At 43.0% G+C, this 24008-nt stretch overlaps 1 protein-coding gene and 1 long non-coding RNA gene across 3 annotated transcripts; one reads left to right on the forward strand and one right to left on the reverse strand.

The window, feature by feature from the left end:
* Positions 1-370: 370 nt before the first annotated feature.
* LOC114862555 (uncharacterized) lies at positions 371-13041 on the reverse strand. Its single transcript, XR_003786990.3, has 3 exons — positions 12949-13041; positions 5682-5758; positions 371-4158 (listed from the first exon to the last, which is right to left on the reverse strand). It is a non-coding gene; the product is annotated as an uncharacterized LOC114862555 (long non-coding RNA).
* Positions 2219-14863, forward strand: dyrk2 (dual-specificity tyrosine-(Y)-phosphorylation regulated kinase 2). Of its 2 annotated transcripts, XM_029162907.3 has the most exons (8): positions 2219-2334; positions 6550-6653; positions 8380-8719; positions 8834-8997; positions 9092-9481; positions 9571-9661; positions 9954-10225; positions 10310-14863. In XM_029162907.3, the coding sequence occupies exons 1-8, from the start codon at positions 2295-2297 to the stop codon at positions 10598-10600; spliced, it is 1692 nt and encodes a 563-aa protein (XP_029018740.1). In that variant the 5' UTR covers positions 2219-2294; the 3' UTR covers positions 10601-14863. The 2 variants fall into 2 exon arrangements, with proteins under 2 accessions (XP_029018740.1, XP_029018739.1); XM_029162906.3 differs by having other exon boundaries at positions 9954-14863.
* The last annotated feature ends 9145 nt before the right edge of the window (positions 14864-24008 follow it).

Genomic DNA, 24008 nt, shown 5'->3' on the forward strand with positions numbered 1-24008 from the left:
TTTTTAACTTGGTTTTAAACTCAATGAACTGGCCTGTCTAACCTGCACAGGCAGGGGCAAACGCCTTATCCCCCCGAGTTTCCACCGTGTCCTTGGCACATCCACATTCAGCTGGTCAGCTGATCTGAGTGAGCGGGAAGAAGAGTGCAGCTGTAGTAACTCAGAGAGTCTGCCTTTGGGGCCAAACCATTTAAAAACAAATCAAAGAGTTTTAAAATGAACTCTCAAATGGACAGGCAGCCAGTGGAGAGAAGTGTAAAATGGTCTCTCTTCTGCGTTCCACTTAACAGGCGTGCAGCAGCATTTTGCTGATACAGATGCAGTCGAGGTGGGTGCGTTCCTCTGATCGTTTATGAGACCACAGTGGACCTGTTTGCTTAGGTGATCACGTTTATTTTAACAATGCTTTTAAACAGCGTGATATGTAAGAAGATGAGATGCTCCTTATCGTTCATAAAAAACACGACACAAAACACAAGGTAAACGCTTTGCTGCGTCCATAGATTACTCTGTCGTGGAGAGCGCACGCTCTAACAGATAGGTAACGTAAACCAAGGCATTGATGAGGACAGTTAACAGGATGTTACCCAGGTAAAACAACTCAACGGAAGTCAGTCACCAGTTAATGTGCTCACACAACATTTGTACTGGACCAAATGAGCCATGTCAATGTGAACAACATGCAACCACCAGGTAGTGCTCTTGTTCTGGCTGATCAGTTCTGCTACTTATTTCTATAGCAGGTGTACAAACACAATAATCCCCATAAAAACAATATTTTCTCTTGAATTTGCATCATTCATGAATGTGTGTGAATTCTAAAGATTAAAACTGCCCCCAGAACTACTAACATGTACACATTATTTTTACATGTCATGAGTCTGGATGCAGACGCATTAACAGATGGGCTCTGGGTTAACATCTAAACCATAAACTACCTTCAGGTGAAAAAGGGTGAGCGTGAATTTATGGTACTATTTTATTGTAGCAGTGAAACATGCAGGACGCTGTGTCTGGTCATGGCCCTTTTAGGTCTGTGGGGCAGCAAATAATAATAAAACTCTGTGACGTCTGGTAGTTCCCTGCATCTTTTTAATTCACCTAAAAGCAGTGACACCTGAGACACATGCAGACGGTGACTGGACAAATGTTGTCAACACAACGCAGCTCCCTGCGTCTGCAACAGGTAAACATGCGGTTGGTTTCCACCAGCTTGATGAATAATTACATGTTGGGAAAAGCCATGAAGGGCTCACATGGGAAATGGAGGTTGAAGAGGACCATTCTGCTCTGATGCACTTTGAATGATGAGTTTTATTGTTACTAGTTACCCTACCTGCTTCAGACAGCGTCTCAGTTCTGTGGTGAGTAACAGTGGTTTTACTTTTATTAAATTGGTAAAACATCAGTATTATTATAGTGACTGCCTACAGTCTGATGATGAGTCTCTACTAAGAAATGGTAAAATCTGAACCGAACTAGTGCCTGTTACAGTATTTTCTTCATTTGTGTATTTGTTGCTGATCACACATTTTTAAACATTTCTGGGGTTTACTGTACGTCAGAACAGTGGCTTTAATAAACTGAAAGTTAGCAACAGAAAGGTCGGAGAAGAGCGAGATTCCACGTGGACATCTAACTAAACTGTGACTCTGGACGAGGAGACGACCAGATGAACCCTGGTCTCTCTCAACCACAGCGCCACACGTTCCCTGAAGATGGGAGGAACACTGGCCATTAATGGTGGAGTGGATGGATGGAGGCCACAACCTGTGACTCAGTAACAGACAGATAGACAGTTCTGCAGGTCTAGAGCAGGAATAGGCAGTTGACATACACTTGAGAGGATCTATCAGAAATAATGGGATAAACTGTCCAACTGCCAGTGTGACAAGCTTTTAGAGACTAACTCCAGACTTAGCTGCCAAAGGGCTTCTACTCATACTGTTGTCTGACACAATAAGGGCTCTTCAAAGTAATAATTGGATTAATAATAAATGTAAACCTACAATACAATAAAAACCTACAATAAATGTGACTTTTGCTTTGTAATTTAGGTTTAAAATTAACCTCTTAAACAATCATAACAACAACAATAACAATATTGCTTGTGTCACATGAGAAGGGACTTGTCAAATCAACTCTAAAAGAGAGTGTGGTTGAGTTGGGGAGTGGCGGCGCTGAGGAGGTGGTTCAGGAAGAGGAAGGGGAGGAAGAGGAGGAAGAGGAGGAGCTCCTGCTGAGGAAGAGGAGGCGTCCGGTCCGTCCGTGTCCAGAGGAGAGGAGCGGCCGCCATGTTAACCAAGAAGCCCGGAGCCTCGGTCCTTCCGACGGGTAAGCGTAGCCTGTGTAGCGGGACGGCTAGTTCGGAGACACCGCGCTGCTCCGGGCGTTTTCCGCCCAGCGTTAGCCCGACCCAGTTAGCCGAGGGCAGGCCTGAGGTCTGCGCTTCCTAACGGGGAGAAACGGGCTCCAGCGGCCGAAGCTCGTCAGGCAGAAGCCGTGAAAACATGATGGTTACAGGCGCTTGTGGACGTCTGGCCCGCTGTAGCTGCCCGTCAGCAGCATAGGAGCGGGTCCGGCGGGTCCCCGCGGCTCCCGGCTCCTTCCTCCGGGCTTGGTTCCGCAAGCCACAGAGGCGTTATAGCGTCGGCCGGGCTGGTGCGGGCGTCCTGCTGGCCGAGGCTGGGCTTCCAGCTCCAGGAAGACGGAGCCGAGGGCTCGGTTCAGCCCAGTAGCGCGTCGCTGCTAATGCCGTACGGCCACAGCTGCTGTGATCCATAAAGCTGCTAAGCCCGTTAGCCTGTTAGCCTGACATGTGTCTGCGAGGCTTCCGACGTAAACACTGATACGGCTGCTAGCAGACGGCGCCGGGACGTGTAGCGGGTGAGTAGCTCAGCAGAGCGGACATGGAGGCGGCGGTCGCTCATATCACCGTGGTGGAGACGGCGGAGCCAGGACGCATGCACTGACAGACCGCTTCATTTTGGCAGCGTGTAGCAGCTGTTTTGTTTATGCATCCATGGAAACCAAGCTGGTAGCTGCGGAAGCAGATGTTTGTGAAGTGGCAATCAGCTGATCCAGGTGTCCTTCAAGCATAGCAGGACGCTGACCCCTTGCAGCGCTGCACGCTCACCGTCCAGTACGTGGACGTGTGGTTCTGTTGTGATGGGCAGTGTGAGAGCTGAGGCGGCACCGTGGACTCACAGCCTGTGGAGGTGTGTGCTTTTTCCCTCTGAGCTATTTGAAGCTGCGTGACTCACGAGCCCCGCCATCGCTTCTGACCCCTCGCTGTCGCAGCTCTGCTCTAGAGTGGAGTCTAGCTGCTGTTCCTAATAAAGTGACAGCTGAGGGCTTCTCCCTCACAGCTCTCCGTCCCAGTCGCTTGTTTGTAGGACGTTAACTTTGAGCTAAGTACGACTCTTCCTCTAGTGTTTTCTCCACATCATAGTTTATTATGCGGCTCGAGGGCTTGGATCCAGTCTCCCCTGAAGGCTGTGGTGACAGTTTGTGCTGCTCCAGGCTGCCTTTGTGTTCCATTTTGTGTCCTACTTTCACATTATAAAGCAACACAGTACAGCCATCAATGTTTTCATTAGGATTTCAGTGGAAGACTTCACTCGAATCCAGGTCTTGAATGGGGAAAAAAAGGGGAAACCTTTTTTAAGTTCTCTTTTTCAGTGCATCAGTGCTGACGTTTGTGATTCTAGAACACTGACAGAGGAGAAAATTGTGGAAACCGGTTCTGATCTTTTCTTGAATAATAATTGGGTTAAGTGCTGCAGCTCTGCATTCCCACGTACAGGTTTACGTTGCTTCCCAGCAGTGAGTGGCTCTCAGATTCCAGTGTCACTCCAATCCGCTCTGGCTGCTGGACGGACAGATAAGAAGCTCTCACTTTGTGTTTGAACTTTGTTAGCGCGCTCCCCTTCTGAGCGTCGCGTTGCTGCAGCTTTTCCCACTCGTCCCGTCAAGCAGCATGCCAGGTGTGCTTGGCGGTGCTGTGGCATTTCCAGCTCGGTGTCGAGTTCACACTCGGGCTGCTGCTGTCTCACTCCAGACACACACGAGCCTCTGCTGAGAAGCCTGTATGATCACTGGTGTGCTCTGGAGGTGGAGGCTCTGTGTTAGCATCCAGCAGGTAATTCCTCTGACAGCCTGAAAACAATAGAACATTATTACTCATATACTATTATAACATTCTTTAAGTCAATGTAATTTCGACTGTTTCCCTTTTAGCCATGAGCAGCAGTAACAGCCCAGTGCCTGTACTGGTCCTCATCAGAATTCATCGTGCTATTGATTGACGCAGCTCGAGTCATTTAGCAGGTTCACAGCGGAGATGCATCACAGGCCAGTGTGTTCTCCGTCTGCAGGTTGGGCTTTGTTGCGTGTGCTGGCAGCAGAGCTGTTTGTATGTACTTACTGCATCATGTAGATGTTTTACAACAGGTTGGCCGTGTGAGTCGGCCTCATTAGCAGGATTAGGAGCGTTCGGATTAGACACGGAGAGCAGCAGCACCGTCCATCTGTCTGATTTAACCTGCTGGACGGTGGCCTGTGTGGGACCTGCTGCTCAAAGGCCCGTCAGGACTCGTCTCCATCACACTTCATTCTCTCGCCCGCTTTGATATGTGTGTGTCATTTCAATGACAAACCGAGTGTAGGCTGCTGCCCTGATTAGAGCTGAATCTAATAACCTTTCTGTTCTAATAATTTGGTTTTTCATCTTTTCAAATCTGTAAAGTTGCGCTTGTATCAATTGCTATAATTGCTGCTGTGGACTCATGAACATTTGCTTAATAATGGTTAAGCTCTAACATTGTTTGTCAGATGAGCAATAACAAGCTTGTTGGTGTTATACCTTCTTTTATTTGTCAGTGACTCTAATGACATACTAATAGTCTTTTTATCGACAGCACTGCAAATAGAAGAAGAGACGTCAGTGATCCTATTTCTAGACGAACAAAGCTAAACCAATCTGGTCTCTCATTCTATCTCATTTAATTAATGAATGTGACCTTTGATAACTCAACTGGCTCCAACTATGATGTATGTGATTTTGCAGCTGGGCCCTGTTTTTCTTGAATTTTGACATCTTAGCAGTAAATTGCAGCTGTAATAACATTAAGCTTTCTGCTCAGTGTTCGTTACAACTATTGATTGAACCTTCTCTCAAGTCTTCACCGTATTCGACAGTGGTCCTACCTGACCTCTGACCTCTTTGTGCTACCATCTGGTTATAAAATAAGCAGAAGCTGCTGAGAGAGACTGAAGGAGACAGAGATGTTGGCAATGCATTACGGATTATCAGGTTATATTTAAACCTTCATCCTCCTCAGACTGAATCAACCTGCAGGACCCAGACTGGATGGAACATTTTAGCCTGGCTCAGGACAGATGAAGACTGCTCATTCATTACCTTCAGTTTGGGTTCATCTGGGACAGTTCCTGTGTTTTAGCTCAAAGGCCGGAAGCACGACAAGCAGTTGGCCTTCAACGAGTGGCTACAATGTTGCAGCACAATAATATTTGCAGTTTGAGAATATAATATCTCTTTTTATGGTGTGACTACATTAATAAAAAACATCCATAAGCGTGAAGTATATTCTGCACTGATTTTAAGACTAATAGTAAGATCAATAGTCAATAATGGATCAAACTCCAGTTACATTCTTTACCTTACTGTTCCATGCCTGTCCACTGCAGCCTGCTCATGTGTCGCTGCTCTGCTTCAAGGCCAATGTGATGGATTTCACTGTGTGACACAAAATAGATAAATGGAATGAAATGAGATAAAGCTATATATGTGGTGTCATTTAATATCTGGTTTACAGCTGGAAAGTCTAACATTAAGCATTTGATGGATTGTGATTGGAAAACTTGCAGTGAGTAAGTGAACACGTTTCTCTGCTCACACTCTACAGGCGCCACCTCTCACCTAAACTAAACACAGTTTTTCCAAGAGGTGACAAAGTGACACAGTCTCCTGTCATGTGCTTCGTGTGTGAAAGGTCAATTTCAGACAGCGTCCAGAGTCCACGTGAGAGAAAGCCTCCAGTCTGGTCTCTATTGCTTTAGTGCTCATGGGTGTCAGGTCCGGGTTTGTCCAGTATGTACATATAAACTCATCAGTCCTCTTTACACGCACCGATCTGAGCCCCTATTTGATATGTTGAGCCGAGGTAGCTGTACATTACATGGGTTGAAAGGCTGTTACTATGTCGAGATGCTTTGCTCAAGTATAACATGGCTCAGTGCAATACTTTAAAGCTGTAGTAGTGCTACTGTAAATCCCAGCATCTGGGTTTGTATACATAATTTCTACTTTCACACTTTGTCTCCTTACACGGGCTCAGGACATATCCTGCACCACTGCTTCTCAGGAGGAAATCATCTGTGCAGAACAGTACTCTGTTTCCTGTTGTTGTGCTAAGCTCGGCTACGAAAGAGGGTTTCATTAATGTGCCAGACGCACACAAATGAAATTATCCAAAGCATCAGCAGGAAAACAAACTGAAACTCATTCTGTCTCTTTCTGTCTTTCAGGCAAAGTGGGCGAGCCAGTGTACTCTCCTGGTCACAGCGGCTCTCAGACAACATCGCCCGTCACCCTGCCACCGCTTCGAAATAACAACCACCACCCCCTCGCGGTACACGAACACACACGCTGCTTACTGCAATGCTCTTGTTTTGTGGTTTTGGTCCCAGTGGTCAGAAATGTTATCTCCTAATAGTGATAGTAATAATAACAGGGACGCACTGCATATTCTGCAAAAGAACCATAAAGGACACACACCTCCAGTAAATATACATGCTCAATGAACAGTGATGCAAAGAAACATACAACAACTGGAAGATACACCAAACACAAGGTTATGATTTTCATTACGCAAATTTCTTTTTGTTCTTCTTATGAATAAAATGAAATGTTAGAGTTGAGAATAAAACAATTATCTGTCAGTGTTCTAGACTTTGGAGTTGGACTTTCTACCTGCCTCTAAGGTGCTGATGGCTCTGTGAAGTCTGAGCAGCAGATCTGTAGAGCAGTCATCTGTGGCCACATGCTAATAATAGCCTGCTGCTACAGGACGCACACACACCTAATTGTTTAAATATACTAATGGAGCATTTATTTGTTCTGGTACTTGTTTTGAGGGGGAAACAGAGGAGAGGCTGTGTGTGACATGGAAGTGGTTCTAGTGCATTATGCCGAGTCAGTAATAGTACAAATAACAGTAGTAATACTGATTTTAACTGTTAATAGTTCAGAGTCCTGCCAGGAAACTGCCAGTTAAACTGATAACAGTTTGAATAATAATTGGAAGTGCAACCAGCAGCCAATAAAGACTGAGGGGCAGTGTCATGAGGAAAATAGGTTTCCTGAAGGGGGTTATCAAGGCTGCAGGCTCCAGTATAGATTAAAATAAAATAATGAAAGGGTAAACACACCTCTTAGCAGTCATAAAAAAGGAAAGATGGCAAAAAAAATACATTCAATGTAATTTGAAGCTAAATGTAATTATTAATGTAGCTTCTCAAAGACCTCACAGGTGCCATAGAGCTGCTCTTGGCTGAACCCCAGTGTGTGTCAAGGTGTTGTCAGGTGAGGGAGGAGTCAACAGAGCCAAACATTTTGTTCTCATGTGTCACTGTAACTAGCAACAATGTGCACACCAGCCTGACAGCTGAGTGTCATTTCTATTTCACATCTTGTCTCATGCTTCCTTAGTTTCCGACCAGTGTCTGCGCTGACAGGATCACAGGGACACACACACTCATCATTGCTGCTATTATATCGTGGTAAACAGCAGGTCTTTGAACTGTGGCTGTAGACTGAAACCAAATGCACCTCTGTTATCTGAAAGACCCCAGGTGTGCTGGTCACCACGGCAACAAGGAGCGACTCACTGAACAGAACTGACAGAACTAAACTGTCCATTAGCCGGTTATGAGTTATTAAACTGTGGGTTCTTTCAGTGGAGGAAACTACAAGTTTGTGGCCATTAATTATCTTCAGTTTTCATATCTGTAGTTATGCAGGGAGAGTGGGAGGAAAGAACAGGTGACAGTGTTTGCAGTGTTTTTCAACCTTCCAGAAGCATGGAGAAATTCATGTCATCTCCACAGACTTTCACAGAACAGACAAGGTCATCGGAAAGAACCCAAATATGAACCATTACTCTGAAACAAAATCTGAACTGAACTGACGACCATTAAATTTACTGCTGCTGCCTCTTGATAAGTGGCCAAATAAACTGCCACAGTATCTTTTGTCACTGAATAGAATTAGCTGTGAAGATCTGAGATCTTTAGTTTCTACTCCGTTTGTCACAATACTTAGGCCATCCTGACATGTGTCTCTTTGTGTTTCCTCAGGGTGGGTCTAAAGCTGCCATGTCAGACGCTGTCCAGTCATCACAGTCGCAAGGCCACACCACCCAGCTGTGCGAGGAGAACACCAACAAGCGCCAAGTCCTTAACTCCCAGCCCAACGGCCTGGCTCCGCTCAGCTCCTCCCGACCGGGTCTGCCACTGCCAGACCGGCAGACCTCTGCCTCTGAACCAGCCCAACACTGCCGGCAGGGCAGTGCCACCTCCAACAAGTCAATGGACAGCAAGCCAAAGGTCAACTCCATGTCCCCAGAACTAGCCATGAAGCAGTTCATGTCCAAAATGTCGTCGTTTGAACACCATGAGGTGTTCACCTTTCCTGAGAGTGAGTATGCTCATCGAGGTCTTCCCTTAGTGAACACATAGCAATATAAGATCCAAAGCAACGTGAATAAGAATGCTGAGAACATATCATTTGCATTGCCCTTGTCTTCCTTAGTCTTTTTTGTTGGTCCAAATGCTAAGAAGAGATCAGGTGTCATGGGTGGCGCAAACAACGGCGGCTATGATGATGATCAAGGATCCTACATCCAAGTCCCACATGACCACATCGCCTACCGCTATGAAGTTCTAAAGGTCATCGGAAAAGGCAGCTTTGGACAGGTACCAGTAGTAATATTTCAATTAAACTAGAAGCCGTCTAGGCTTTATTCTCACATTAGCACAGAGAAATGTCAGCATGTTCTTTGTTCTGCAGGTGGTGAAGGCTTTCGACCACAAGTTGCAGACCCATGTGGCTCTTAAGATGGTCCGCAATGAGAAGCGCTTTCACCGACAGGCAGCAGAGGAGATCCGTATCCTGGAGCACCTGAGAAAGCAGGACAAGGACTCAAGTATGAACGTCATCCACATGCTAGAGAACTTCACCTTTAGAAACCACATCTGCATGACCTTCGAGCTGCTCAGCATGAACCTGTATGAGCTCATCAAGAAGAACAAGTTTCAGGGCTTCAGCCTCCCGCTGGTCAGGAAGTTCGCCCACTCCATCCTTCAGTGTCTGGACTTGTTGCACAAGAACCGCATCATCCACTGCGACCTCAAGCCCGAAAACATTTTACTTAAGCAGCAGGGACGCAGCGGAATCAAGGTAGGACAACAAACAATCAAATCTCTCTAAACTTTAAGTGGAGTCTTGTTAATTACTTTCTCTATTCTTCTGCTGTTGTCTGCTCACAGGTTATAGACTTTGGTTCCAGCTGTTATGAACATCAGCGAGTTTACACCTACATTCAGTCCAGGTTTTACCGAGCACCAGAGGTCATTCTGGGTAAGAACAAGCATTTAAAAAAACTGAAAAAAGCTGGTTGTTACTGCCTTGTTACTACCTCATAACCTCATACCAATAAGCTTCTCTTTCTAATTATTAGTGAGAGGTTTCAGTTCAGTTTAGCTATAAAAATAAATCACAATCAACATTTAGAAATTGTCAGGATTACAAAGGTAATAGGTTATTATGTGCTGCAAAGACTATACAAAGACTATACAAAACCAAGAAAACTAAGGTCATCAGTCTAAAATGGAATGTTTTTTTACTGAATTATGTTTGCTCTTTTCTTCAGGCTCCAGGTATGGGATGCCTATCGACATGTGGTCTCTGGGTTGCATCCTCGCTGAGCTGCTGACCGGTTATCCACTGCTGCCGGGTGAAGATGAAGCTGACCAGTTGGCCTGCATTATCGAACTACTTGGCATGCCCAGCCAGAAGCTCCTTGACGCCTCCAAGAGATCCAAGAACTTTGTGTCGTCCAAAGGATACCCACGTTACTGCACCGTCACCACCCTACCAGATGGCACCACTGTGCTGAACAGTGGCCGATCTCGACGAGGGAAGGTAAGAGGTCCACCGGGGAGCAAAGACTGGAACGCAGCACTAAAAGGCTGCGATGATGCACTGTTTCTGGACTTCCTCAAACAGTGTCTAGAGTGGGACTCAGCACTCAGGATGACACCCAGCCAGGCATTGCGCCACCCATGGCTGAGGAGGCGCCTTCCCAAACCTCCAATGGGAACTACCACAAGTGACAAGACTTCCTCATCTAAGCGGGGCACCACCACAACCGATGGCACCATCACCGCCATCTCAAAGCTTGCCACCTCTTCGACCACCACATCTTCCTCCTCCAAAACCAGGACTAACTTAGCGGCGATCACTGATGCCAATGGGAACATCCAACCTAGGACAGTTCTGCCCAAACTGGTCAGCTGAGAGTGGATACACGTCGCTTGCCATGGTAAAAGATAAAATGTTTGCCTACAAAGAGGCAGACTCAAACAACTGGAACAGAATTAAACTGGTTTGTCCAGTTTGAGGAGTGTTTTTGTTTCACGCTGGAAATCTACATTGTAGGTTTTGTGTGTCTGGAATGGCCAGGTTGAGATGTCACCTAAAAGACAATGGACTGGGGTGCGTTCAGACTCCTCAAATTTACAGTCCTACCTGAACAAAAGTTTTTTTATGTAGTGAGCAGCAAGACAGGAAATGACCACATTAAATTGATTGTGGTGCTGCTCAGACAATCACACCACTTTGTAGCTCCACCAACATCACAAACATGGTGCTCACGATGGGAACAAGCCTTTTTTATGTTTTTAGCACAAACTCTATTTAGCTGAGTCAACATTTGGTCAATCGATGAGACACCAAAAACTTTTTAAAATCTGCAGTCACTCATACAGCATTATGTATTACGTTTATACTATGTGGTGAGCTAACAACATCATGTCCTTGTATTATCAAGGTGGTGGCCAATGTTTAACTTGTTAGTCCTTCCGTTTCATATCAGTATGAAATAACTGATATAGTGTTTGCAATTCTTTTGACAAAAATATGAGTTCCTGTGCAGTCATCCTCACCGTGAGCTGTCCAACATTATTAGATATTCAACATTTGCATTGTGCCTGTGACCTAACTAACAGTAAAGCGTAACTGGGTAGTTGTTTGACAGCTATTAGTTTGTAGGTGCCACATTGCTACCTCTTTACAGATTTTAACTGGCTAGCGGTTACCTTTGCAAACTTTAAATCTGTCAACTAGCTACAGTTAGCTCACAGTTTGCCTTTTTTGGCAGTTTGGTGGCTAGCCTTAGCCATTTTTAGCCATAGCATATTAGCTCTCCACTGCCCAGCCTTACAAAGCATTGACAGAATGACAAACAGTTTTACCTCTTAATGTTCAGAGTTTTTAGGCATTTTAAGTTTTCAGACGGTTAGAAGAGAGTAAAAGGGTAATGAAGCAGAAAAAGACCTGACAATAAGTACAGGTGTACTGGCACTATTTTGTTTTATTCTTAATTTAATTATTAAGGACACAAAATGGCTGCTGAAAGAGCTGTGAAGAGAGAGGTGAAAGTAGAAAGAGGGTGTTTATGGTCATGTTGTGGATAATTTTCACCTCAAAGGGCTCTGAGATTAAATATAGTAAAGATCAAAACCAAAGTCTTGTTCAGTAGAAAAGTTAGGTGAGGTTCAAAACTAGAGAAATGGCATATTTTGTTTATTTAAAATTCATATTTGGCTAAAAATAAAAAAGACAAGATCAAATACATGTGGTGTCCACAGATTAGTGTTAGATTAATGTTACTGCATAAGTAAAATAAGATAAATAAGATCTTCTGAATATATGTAACATTTGCATACTTGTTTTGCCAAGAATTTCTTATTGGCAAATTTCTCATTAGCGTGCTAAACAAAACTTTCAGATGACACCAAAATATCAACGAGCAGTACTTGCTTGGACGACTGTTAAATCCTGAGAAAATGTCTGCTGTTTAATTCAGAGCCAGTGTATCTAAAGTAATAATTAAATTTTATGACAGTTTTAAAACTTTTATATAACTTGGTTTGAGCAGCAGGAGCGATAGGGTAATTTCACATAAACATTGTACCCAAAAGCATGTGCAGTCAGTTAAATTTAGGACTTCAGAATATAACTCTGCCTTACTGTGTTATTAACCAGTTGTTTATATGGAATTCTGGATTCAACATATTGTAAGCAACGCAACAGTGAGCAAAGATTTAAATCGAACCCCTGTCGTTCTTCAGGCTTTAACCCATTAGGGTTAAACAACAAACTGCAATAAGAAAAGCAGCAAATCAGTTAAACTGATACTATACCCATTAAAGTTCAGTACTGTGTTTGGGGAGGGGAGAATAGTGTTAGCAGATGCTTGTTATTTATTTACTACACTTTAATATTTATTAATCTAATCTACATATTTACTATGATGTGCAGATCCTACCATGTACTTGAATGTGTGTTGTGGGTGTATGTAGCTGTGTGTGTGTGTGCGCGCGTGTGCGCGCGCACAGTGCTGACATTAAGAGATTTTCTTTTCTTTAAGCTTGTTCCCTCATACAGACACAAACATTGATATAAACACACAGCTGTATCTGAACGCACTCTGAATATTAAGTCATAGATAAACGAGGAGGAGGATCCCAGGGTCGGGTGTGTGCACCGTTGGCCTGGCAAACGTTTGTAATGTAGCATGTGAGAAACGGAGGACGATGATGCACAGAAGAAGAGACCGATCAAGTTAAAAACACAGACACTACCTGCACCGCTCATCTCAGGGGAAGTTCTGCACCCCCTCCCCCGAATGAGGAAGAGGGAAAAAAAGCGTATGGAGGGGGCAGTCCTCTTTGATGTTTATGTTTGTTTTCTAAAGATTTGATTGGTTGCTGGATTGTTTTTTAATTTTCTATGTTTTTTTAGTGAGATAGAGTGCTGAGAGTCGTAACTTTGTGCCTTCAGGATCTCATCGACATGTAACACTCTACCCACAGACGCGCACACACACGTCTCTGTTGGCAACAATCACTAGGATGCTGTCATAAAAAGCTATGAATGGATTTTGGCATTCAGACTCCAGCCTGCTGATCAGCTCAAATTGTTTGAGTAAAACCCAGGGTCTCCTGTGATCTTTAATCCTTTGCTTCCCTAATGTCTGACAAAGTTTGATCGTAGAGTAACAGTATTTGGCTATTAGAAAACTTGTCAACCCTTTTCAGATTTGTGCTGATGGAGTATGAATTGAGAAGCCATGGTAGAAAGTGTGTAGTTGAGGCTGGAGCTACACTTACAGTGTTTTGCTTTGGCATCTTTATTGACAGGAGGTTGGATGTCCTAAGTAGAGCTTTAAAGTATGACAGTAGATATATAGAAGGCTATTCCAGGCAAGGAACAAACTCAAATAGAGAAGCAACTGAAGAAATGTTGACACGACAAATTTAAATTTTAGTTTAAAAAAAATTAAACAGTCTGGTGATTTTGAGTTCAACAGAGGGAATCATAATTATCATACATTATCTCAGTATGTCTAAACAGTTGTTGTTTGTCCCATCAACTAATGAATCTGTTTTTATTTTGCCCAGGAAAGATGGGCTGCTGTATCATTGATTCGTTGGCCCACACGCCAAGCTCGGCTGGGTTAAAAGTAAACCAATTAGTGCTGACAGTCAGTGTTGTGTGCGTCTGTTGGTGTGTGTAAGGTTGCATAAGATGGCTGCACAATGTACAGACACATATCAGCCAAATGTTGCCACTTGTCACCTCGGTACAAACAGGTGATACATGTTGGTGACGGGGCTAAGCTAACACTAGCCGATTGACTGCTAGCATCTAGCTGCTAGCTGCTGCACTGATGTTTGTTTTGTCTACACTTATGCTAACACTAGCCTACAACTAAGAGTTGGCTGGTAGCACTTGCGTCTGCTAGCTACAGTTGCATTGAGCTCCTCAGAGGTGCTTATACATGTTGTTAGCATTAATGTAGTTTTATAGCATTCTTTTTTCACGTTGGTACCTCAGATTGTGCAGTTATTATGATTATTACTGTTGTCATTTGTTGTGACTAACATCCAGGGCATTTGGTTGAATCTACCAAAGTGCATTCCTTTACCAAGTCAGCTAAGAACTAGCTGTTCAAAAAGACAAAAAGGTTAATAGTAAGAGAAGCAGCAATCACCTATCTGACAATGTGGAGTAAAATACACTGTTGTTCTGTTTTGTTCAGTATCAGGCTGCAATCACACATGAAGATGAAGGTTGATCCAAATAACCTGGTGGTAGCATTCAGAAAAACATTGTGAAAGCAGCTGTAGCTCAGCTAACCCGCTAGCTCATAACCCTGCTAGACGGTTACCCTGCTAGCTTGTAAGCCATTTAGCCTCTGTTGGAAGGATTATGCAGAAAGGTTAAAGGTTAGCCAGCTTTAGACTGAAGCGGCGCTGTTTTTATGTGACGTTTGCCAGCCTGGTTTTAATGTGGATTTTATTTGTAAATAAAGTGGAAAATGTTTGAATAATACATTTTTGGGTATTAATGCGCTGCTGTGCCACATTGTGGCCAGTTTTACAACGTACTGTATCTACTGTACAGAACACAGGAGTCGACACTTTTCTAGTGAGCCTTTGTTAAATTTATTGTGGTGGAAATTATTATTAATAAAAGTTTTATTGTTCATCTTTATGTACTGTTATTTAATTATCTAATGCTAACTAACCAGTTTCTATTATGACAAGAAAATATCAATAATAGAGGTGGGTTTATGAATAAGATAAGATAGACTATATTTATCCCATGATGGGAAAATTCTTTTCTCTACAGCAGCAAGGAGACACCTAATAGGACAAACAGTACAGCAGTATGGAAGAACAACAAACAGAACAGACGGTATTAACTACACAAGAAAAAAAAAATGAAATCAAGTAAGTGAAGTAAAAACAAGTACAATTTTTATTTAAAAAAATCAAGCAAAATCTTCATATTGGATCAGTGAATACCACTGAGTATAAAAACAACAATGAGTGGAATGGAATGCATCGTGTAGGTACATTTGTGTGTCACTGCAGTTATAAAAACATTATTATAAATTATGTTGGTAGTAGAAGTCCAGCACTCTTCGTATTGTGCCAAATTGTGGCAAAACATTGAAATACGCTGAAACAACTTAAAATTGTTGCTTTTGATACACAGTTAAAAGCCTCTTTTTATTTATTGTCAGTTAAACTATGGTAAAATTTATTCAAGCTCGTTTGAAATCTGTGTTTCTTTACAAACACTTTGTGGTATCATTTGTGTGGAGACATTTTGTTATCCACAGGATAATATTGGAGGCTGAGACTGGCGTAACCATGACAACACACAGGTGCTAATGAATGCAGAGCTGTCAAGGATGAGGATGTGACATCACAGCAAGGCATCCTGCCAGACCACACACTGTAAATAGCAGCGTAGACAACACAAGGTGCCGCATTCGACACTGAAACGCACTGGATGTAAAAGTGTCATCCGCTAAAAATAACTCTTACATAAAAAGCATATGGTCTTTTAAGTAGAGAATGGTTGAGAGGTCGACATGAGGGAGAGATGAGACAATCATAGAAATACTGTAATCCAGTCCAAAGCAGCATTTAATAATTAGGCTGACACATTATCAGAATAACGTACAGTAAATCAACTAATCAGTAAGTTTAACTAAACATGAAACTGCTTTTTGCAAAAGTATGACGCTTTGAGCATGAACATTTAACAGAACGTCTACAGAGTTGAGAGTTTCACAGAGGTGTTAAAACACACAGACCTCATGCTGTCACCTCACACTGATTTCTCTACACAGAAATGTCAGTCTGTTACAGCTTGTCACCCCTGCACATCTGTTCTCATATATGCATTTTTTCATTCACACATATTTTCCTTATTGCGTCAATGACAAGTTATTAGTTCGTCATGGTAACGAAGGGCAGCCGCGTGATTGGAGCAGCTATGTTCCTTATTAGGTAGCGGGTACTGGCAGGAAGCACACGGCTGCTAATTATAGAAACTAGCTTGAAACTAAAAGGCAAAGTTTTCATAGTGCTACTGCCTGAACTGCTGCTCCCTGGCTCAAGGGCAGGTGGACAGGAGATGCCCCCTGTTATGCATGCCTTTGCAGAGCACTCACAAAAAGTTAATAGTTAAGTTCTACAGAACAGTTCTAATCTCAGAGTTCAACACCCCTCCACAGGTGCTGGAGGAGGAAGTAAATGAGTCTCTCTGCTCTTATGACCAGATTAATCTTCAAAACAAACAGTTTACCCATCTTCACCCATCCAGCCAGGTGTGAGAGAGACAGGTAATTCAGCAGGTGCTTGTGTGTGAGGCACATGGAATATAAACAAAAGCTGCATCTAAAAGACAGATAGCACAAGAGACGCCACCTTGTTCAGCAAAAAGCTCCACTGAAATCAGTAAAAATAAACACAGCTGTGAACAGCTATGAAATGACCACAACCTGATGCAAAACAGCCATAGGAAGACACTACGACAACTACAAATGATCATCTTCATCCATGCAATAACATGTATAATAAAACTTTAGCTAGTAATTAGTTGTGTGTGTAGATGTTGTTAGCATTCTTATTTTTAATCTCCCTACTATCTTGTGTGCACCTTGAACCGTATCACTAATCAAAGTATGCAAAAAGATTCTAATGAACCATAAAGAAAGAAGTCAGAATTACCAAGAAAGTCCAAAAAACCATATACAAGAGCAAAACAACCAAAGAGAGAGAAAGATGTCTGTACAGTATGTGCACTGTCAAACCTTCACAGATTCACTCTAAGAGCATGAGTTGTTGTGACAGAGACAGCCTCACACGCGTTTCAGTCACGTACCATGTCGAATTTTGATTTAGGCTTGGAGACTCTTGATGAGTGTGGACATGAATATGACGCTGTCTCGTGAGTCACAGCTGAGTCAGTAAACACCTCAGGGTTGACCAGCGCCAAGCAGGGATGTAGTGATGTAGGTTAATCTGGACTCTTGGGTTCAGGCTATTTCCACCGTAGAGGTTTCACCCTGTGACGTTTTTATGCAGCTGCAGCTCTGATGTCAAACAAATGAGATTCACCTCAGACACAAGGACTTGAGTGCGTGCGTCCACAGTATTTAAAAGAGGATGCAGCTCAGAGCTCAGCAGGAGGTCAGGCCACAGGCACACAGGTAACCTGACACAGTGCGACCTGCAGCAGGGAATTATGGGTCACGTTAATATCAAATTACTGCAAAATTTATTAGGTTACAGTAGACCCCTGTCACAAGCAATGGACGTCTGTATCAGGTACAGGTACCTTCTCGTTCTGAAGTGTGGTCGGCAAACTGCTCAAGTGGCGCCTTCCTTCTTAGCATTCTCACACCTTTAAATGTTTGTCACAATTAACGTTATATGCAAGAGTTAGTTTTTAATAATGCTAGATATAGTCTTGTTAATTACAGCTCATTTCAGCTTAGGAGACTCTGCTAAAGTGTGCTACTTGTTGTGTTCCACTGACTTTATGCATATTCACTAATGGGTTTAGGACTCCACAGATCAGGACCTCTATAAGTCCTACTGTATTCAGGAGGACAGTGAAAGCATCAGTGTGTTTGTTTTGGTTTTGTGCATTAAAAGCTCATATCCATGTGTTATGAGGATATGAGGACCACTTCCATTATTGAGGGAAAACTGGACCCTGAGCTAATGTTCTAACCACACACACAGCAGTTTGTGTTGTTGGTGTAACCTAATCCTCACACACCTGTTGACACTGACCCTGGCTACATAGTTGACATATGTTTTCCATCCAAGCTGTTTATACTTTTTTGTACATAAAGTAAACATCAAGCAGATTATAAAATATATCGCTAATATATTTCTGTAATAAACAGCTTACATTTTCAAAGGCTAAACGATAAAACAGACAGCATTTGTTATATGTTTACTTGTCTAATACACCGTGTGCAGCCCTCCAGTCAGGCTCTTAAGCTGGCAGGTGAATGCAGTGGGGTAGGATCTGAAGTAAATATAAAATAGATTTAGAATAGAAAAGAATAGGTTTATCAGTCTCAATCAAACATTTTACCTTCAGACATTTTGAAACCCTAAAAATACAAACCCAGTCATGGAAACTGCAGCTCTACCTGCCTCCCTCTCACTCTCACTCTCTAATTGAATATAGACTCCAACATGTGCTCACTGAGTTGCACAGAGGGTCTCTGAGTTCAGGACAAATGGAAAAGTGTGTGTGTGTGTGTGTGTGTGTGTGTGTGTGTGTGTGTGTGTGTGTGTGTGTGTGTGTGTGTGTGTGTGTGTGTGTGTGTGTGTGTGTGTCTCTTCAGATGGTGTCAGATTTGTCGGGTCAGAGGTCAGTTTATTTCCAGCTTCTCTCTTCATCATACAACTGTCCCTCACACACGCTGTGACCTGCCAATCGTTTGCTGCCGGACGTGAATATTATTCAACAAGCTTGAAGTAACCTGCTGCAGAAGTTAACAGGTGGAAATGTAATGTTGGAGAACTACTGGCAAACTATCAGAAAGAAGCAGATCTGTGCAGGAAACATAAACGCAGCTGGTCTCAGCTGTGCAGTTAAAATATCAGTTCACACCTATAGTAGCAGTCTGAGGAGCAGAAGAGTATCGGGTGGCACAGCGTTAGAAAAACACCATACGCACAGACCTGAAAGGTAAGGTAACAACCTGACAAACATTCAACCTGGGAATGAACACACATATGTCTGAACGTATCTGAATCTGAATGTGAATACTCTGCTTTCACCTAGTGGCTGGAAGACGCCACTGCAACAGGTTCATACATTTGAAGTGCAAAGTGAAAACTCTACTACTTCACCACGTAGGCCAGGCTTAATACAGGTAACACTGCTAGCGTCTGTAACAACAGTGACAGAAGTGCAGGTCGTGTAAGAAGCGTCACAAGCAGCGAGCAGTGCCTGCAGGTTTTAGGTAGTCAGGCTTCTACAGCAGCGAAACCCAGGAACCAGTATGAAATGTTTTGTTGCTTCTGAAGTTGCTGCACTGTGCCTTCGTTTAGTACATGTGTTTTAGTTGTGAAGGCAAAGACTGTCCACTCGGTGTCAGCAGAGCCTGGATTTATGCATGAACACACCGTATCAATGAAAACAGTGGAACTACAGGTGAACTGAAAAGAGAACACACACCTGAAGCTGTGGCATGAGTTTTATGACCCCACCTTTTCTGATCTCACTCTGCAGATCTGAAGCCCTCAACGTGTCAACAGTCATGTTTTATGGTGCCAGAAGTATCTTAGTAACTAGAATTACAATGTTATAAGTACAGTGAACAGCTGCACTGAAACTCTACGTTTCACAACCTGCTTGCAGAAGACAGAAGGAAGATACTCTATTAACTATTATTCAAGGTAAATGCCTCCAAAACTAGCAGTCATAGAGGAACTGAATAGAGACCTCATAGTTCCGTATGCTCCCAGCAGAATGCTTCGTTCTCAGAGCACTGGGCTACTTGTGGTTCCTAGAGTCTTTAAATGTAGAAGGGGAGGCAGAGCCTTTAGCTACCAAGCTCCTCTCCTGTGCAACCGGTTCCCTGTTCAGGCTGCGTGCTGCTGTTGTTGTGCTTTTCTCTCTCTCCATCCCCTCACCGTAACTGGTTGAGGCAGATGATAATAAGCCCGGTTCTGCTGGAGGTTTCGTTAGTCAGGCTTGCTTTATGTGGGTTCTGTTGTGTTTAGATGTGTAAGGTTTTTAAATTACCATGTAAAGTTTCTTGAGATAGGTCAGTTGTGAATTGGCGCTATATGAATAAATTCAACTGAATTGAAATGAATAAATATCTCAAAAGGCATAAAGGCTTGTTCCAAAGAGACATCTAGTGGATAGTGGATGAATTGCAGCAAGTGTAATCTGTGATAAAAGGATGCAATCGTCAACGAGCAGATTTGCAATATTGAAAGGAGCATTACTTTGGAGAGGACACCAAGAGAACAACGATGAGGAAAGTAGTAGAAGAAGCCAGGGAGGGGTTTCATGGCTGTGGAAGTTCGTGTAATGCTGATAAGGCAGATGGAGATGCAGAGCTGGCACAACAAAGACAAAGCTAAAACCGAAAGGTTTTCTTACTGCTCCACCAAACACACAAACACTGGCACCAACTGCTTCTCAAAAGTCATTCTTTCATCTGTACTTCAATAGCATCATCTTTCCATCTGCATGGGCTTCTTCCCTTGCATGCTTTTCAAAATAAAAGCAGAGCTTTAGCTCAGTTTATGTGGCTGCAACAGTAAACTCTAGTTTAGTTTAAATCGATATTACAGCTTTTAAAATTAAAAAAGATAAGCAAAACTGAAATGCAAACCGCAAAATGACGCATTTGCCATTTCATTATAAGAAAGAGTGTGAGGGTGACCGCTCCTGGAGTAAAGATCTGAGCTGCAGCTGCGTTAAGACATTTTACACAGTTAAGCTCCTTTATTTCTGCTTACTATCAGTGTGATTCAAAACTCAACTGTGTGAGTGTGGTTGTGTGAACCCACTCAGGGCTTCCTCTGCAACAGGAAACAACACATAACTTCATGGAAATGCCACAGTTCGTTTCAGTCTGATATGTTAATGAGCTGCGTGTGTTTAATGACACTAAGCCATGATGATCAGTCAGCATTCTGAATGAAACCATAAAACAGGTGCTATAAAAACTGCTTAGCTCAAATCCTGCATCAGCTTTAACGCACGCCTACATTAAACACAGTAATCAGAATTAGAATCAGCTCCAATGGCCAAGTTTGCACAGGACAACCAAGGAATTATATGTGGTCTTACCCAGTCTTTGTTCTCTCCTGTGATAAAAAAAAATCATGTAAATTTTAATTATAGTTATTTGCAAAAATGAACAAATAAAGAATATAAATTCTTTATAAATCCCAGTAATTCAAACTCTGGTTCCTTCTTGCAGGCCATGGGTGCCCTCCAGAGCTACTTTCCTGCTGGTTTTCCAACTCTCACTGCCCTAGCTATAGTTATACTGATTACCGGGATCAGGTGTGTTCACTCAATCAGCAGCTAGCCGCCAAACCGCTTCAAGGTAATCAGCAGGGAGAGTTGGTAAACCAGCAGGACAGTAGGTCTCGAGGACCAGGGTTGGACAGCCAGGTTTAGTCCATAGTCACACTGAGCAGACAAATACACTCATTGCAAACAAGACTTTTTAGTGATTTACACTTTAACATGTTTGATATGTACAGTAGTACAACATGACCAAAGGATAATGGCCACAAATTCAGTTTCCTGCAGCAACGCAATAGATGATGGGAGGCTGGAGCAGTCAATAAAGTCACATCACATCATCCAGTGATTGTGAGAAAATCTAGAAAAAAAAACCAAGCCCAGTAGCTGTTGTCACAATAAAACCTTCGCTCAAGTCAGCATTAGAAACAATCAGCACATGGACCACTTTCACATCACATCCACATCTGCTTTAATAGCAAATATAGATTTTCAGTTAAGATCTTTTAAGGCCGGTGCCTACAGGCTTCTAAATGAAATGCACCAGTTGACTTTGCATACTCAGACATCAGATATGACTCATATCCAGCAGCACTTCAGGTCAGCTGTAATGTGAAATTAGCCTCAGTGAATTAGCAGTTACTTGCAGGGTAGGAAGCAACGTTAAATGACAGACCTTTTTCATGGTTTTTCTACACATTCTTGACAGTTTGTGAGGCTCCCTCCATTAAATAACATCAAACACTAAGCCTGTGTGTAGTCAGAACAAATAGATAATATTTCTATTGTAGTTATTGGACATATTTTTTTGTCATTGACTATACAAAGATGTACTACTAGTAGTACAACCTGTCTACATGTGCAGGACTAAAGTCTCAAACGAACAGCAAATACATTAACTCATTAAACACCATGTATAATTAGAACTCGCCCTGGTTTCTGTGTAATTTCTCAAGTATTTTCTATTCTCACTTCATCTCCTTATCTTTGAATCTTGTTTCAGTGGTTAGATGACTCTTCACAGACAGAAGCACCAACTCTACTGAAGCTATCTGGATTTGTTCAGATATTAGGGTGTTATTATCTCTGCAGCTATATCAGTGTTGACACACCACAATATCATCAATAACATAGGGTATAATAGGGTAAAGCTCTGTCACACCGGGGCCACACTAACCACTGTCCCCACTCCTACCACCCTAAACACTACCAGAACATGAGTGCCCACAATCTGAACTGACTAGACTGACTCAAACACTGTGACTATCAACCATTTCATCCCATCTTCTGGGCCTAACCACATGGGACGTCAGCTGTACAGACCAAGTGGCTATGGTCCAAATTCATATTTTCAGCCGTCCTTATCACTGTCCCTTATTCCATCCTTCCTCCAGTTGTCAATATTATGCCCGCTAACAGACTTTGGACTATCTTACCCCATCTACGTCTGGATTTAGAACTTCCCGACAGACTGCACACAGAAGATGAGAGTCTGAATGTCTCCTAATCTTTTAGTCTGAGCTTGTTCTGCACTGAGATGTGCTCTAGACCCTCATCTTGCACCCCCCCCACAAGACAAGGAATCGTCAAGTTTATGGAAGACACCTGTGGCGAGTGTCACTGTAGGGGCAAGGAGTCAACCTACAGTACGGGAATGTGGTGGAGCATCTTTCTGGGGTGAGTCCTGACCTCAGAAATGACAAAACAACACTCAGTCCCTGTTTATGAATGCAGACAGGGCAGCAGCAGATTTCTGGTTCCGGGAAATACAACGGGAGGAGGACCTGACCTGGAACATCATCAGCACAAGGATGTCAGAGCAGAGGATACATGCAAAGCACCATCTGTCACAAAAACTGCCTGAATACAGCTGGGAGAACCACAGACAGAAGAAAGGAAAGCGTTTCAGGGGGTTGTCACCAAGTCCCAGAAGCTTTCTGGCTCCCAGGAACAACATACTGTACAGCAGCCCAAGACATTTAGATCAACATAGCACAGCATCAGTACGTTAGTATTTATGTAGTATGCTTCCGGAACTGCTACCATGAACATACAGTAGCTTTTAGTCTCATCATATGTGGTTGTTGCTGACATTTCTCACAGCAGTCTTTTACAAAAATTAAAAAAAAATACAAAAAAAGACTTGGTTTTTAGAATTAACCAATAAATGCAGATAAAACCATTAAAGAATTTATGTCACATTGCTAATCAAACACCACCTAATATGTGGGTTAGAATACGTCATATACTGACGGCTCCACTGGCCATTAGGCCTTAGGCAGAATGTTTGCAGCAGCAACAGTGAAAAGATGTGATGATCGTCTGTCATTTGGAGACAGGCAAAACTTCTGCAGCAACATCTACAGCACGTTGACTCATATTGAAACCCCCCACACACAGACAGAGTGAACCACTAAAACAGGGGTGGGGGGTGAAAATTGACTCCTAGTGTCTCTGTGTTATCATGGTTTCCATTGCTATCCGGCTGAAGTGCCCTTTATGGCTGCAGAAGTCCACCCCCTACTGCCGAACGACTTTAATTAAACATTAACAAGCACGTAGACTCTGTGAATTCCCTGTAAGTCTATTTATTGACCACACACAAACTGCTCTGCATCTCCAGTTGCTGTGGGGAAACACAGCTCTGAGTTCTTAGAAGTCACAGCCAAACACACAAAACACACAAAGCATCCAGGGTGCATTGTGGGTAAAGGTTGCAGTTACAGTAAAAGAAGGCTAACTGCTATTTACTCGAAGTGATGTCACAGGAAGTGGCATCACAGCTGTAGGCTGGAGGGAGGGCGGGGGTCTAAACGGCAGA

This window comes from Betta splendens, chromosome 9 (assembly GCF_900634795.4).
Source record: "Betta splendens chromosome 9, fBetSpl5.4, whole genome shotgun sequence".
Classification (NCBI taxonomy): domain Eukaryota; kingdom Metazoa; phylum Chordata; class Actinopteri; order Anabantiformes; family Osphronemidae; genus Betta; species Betta splendens.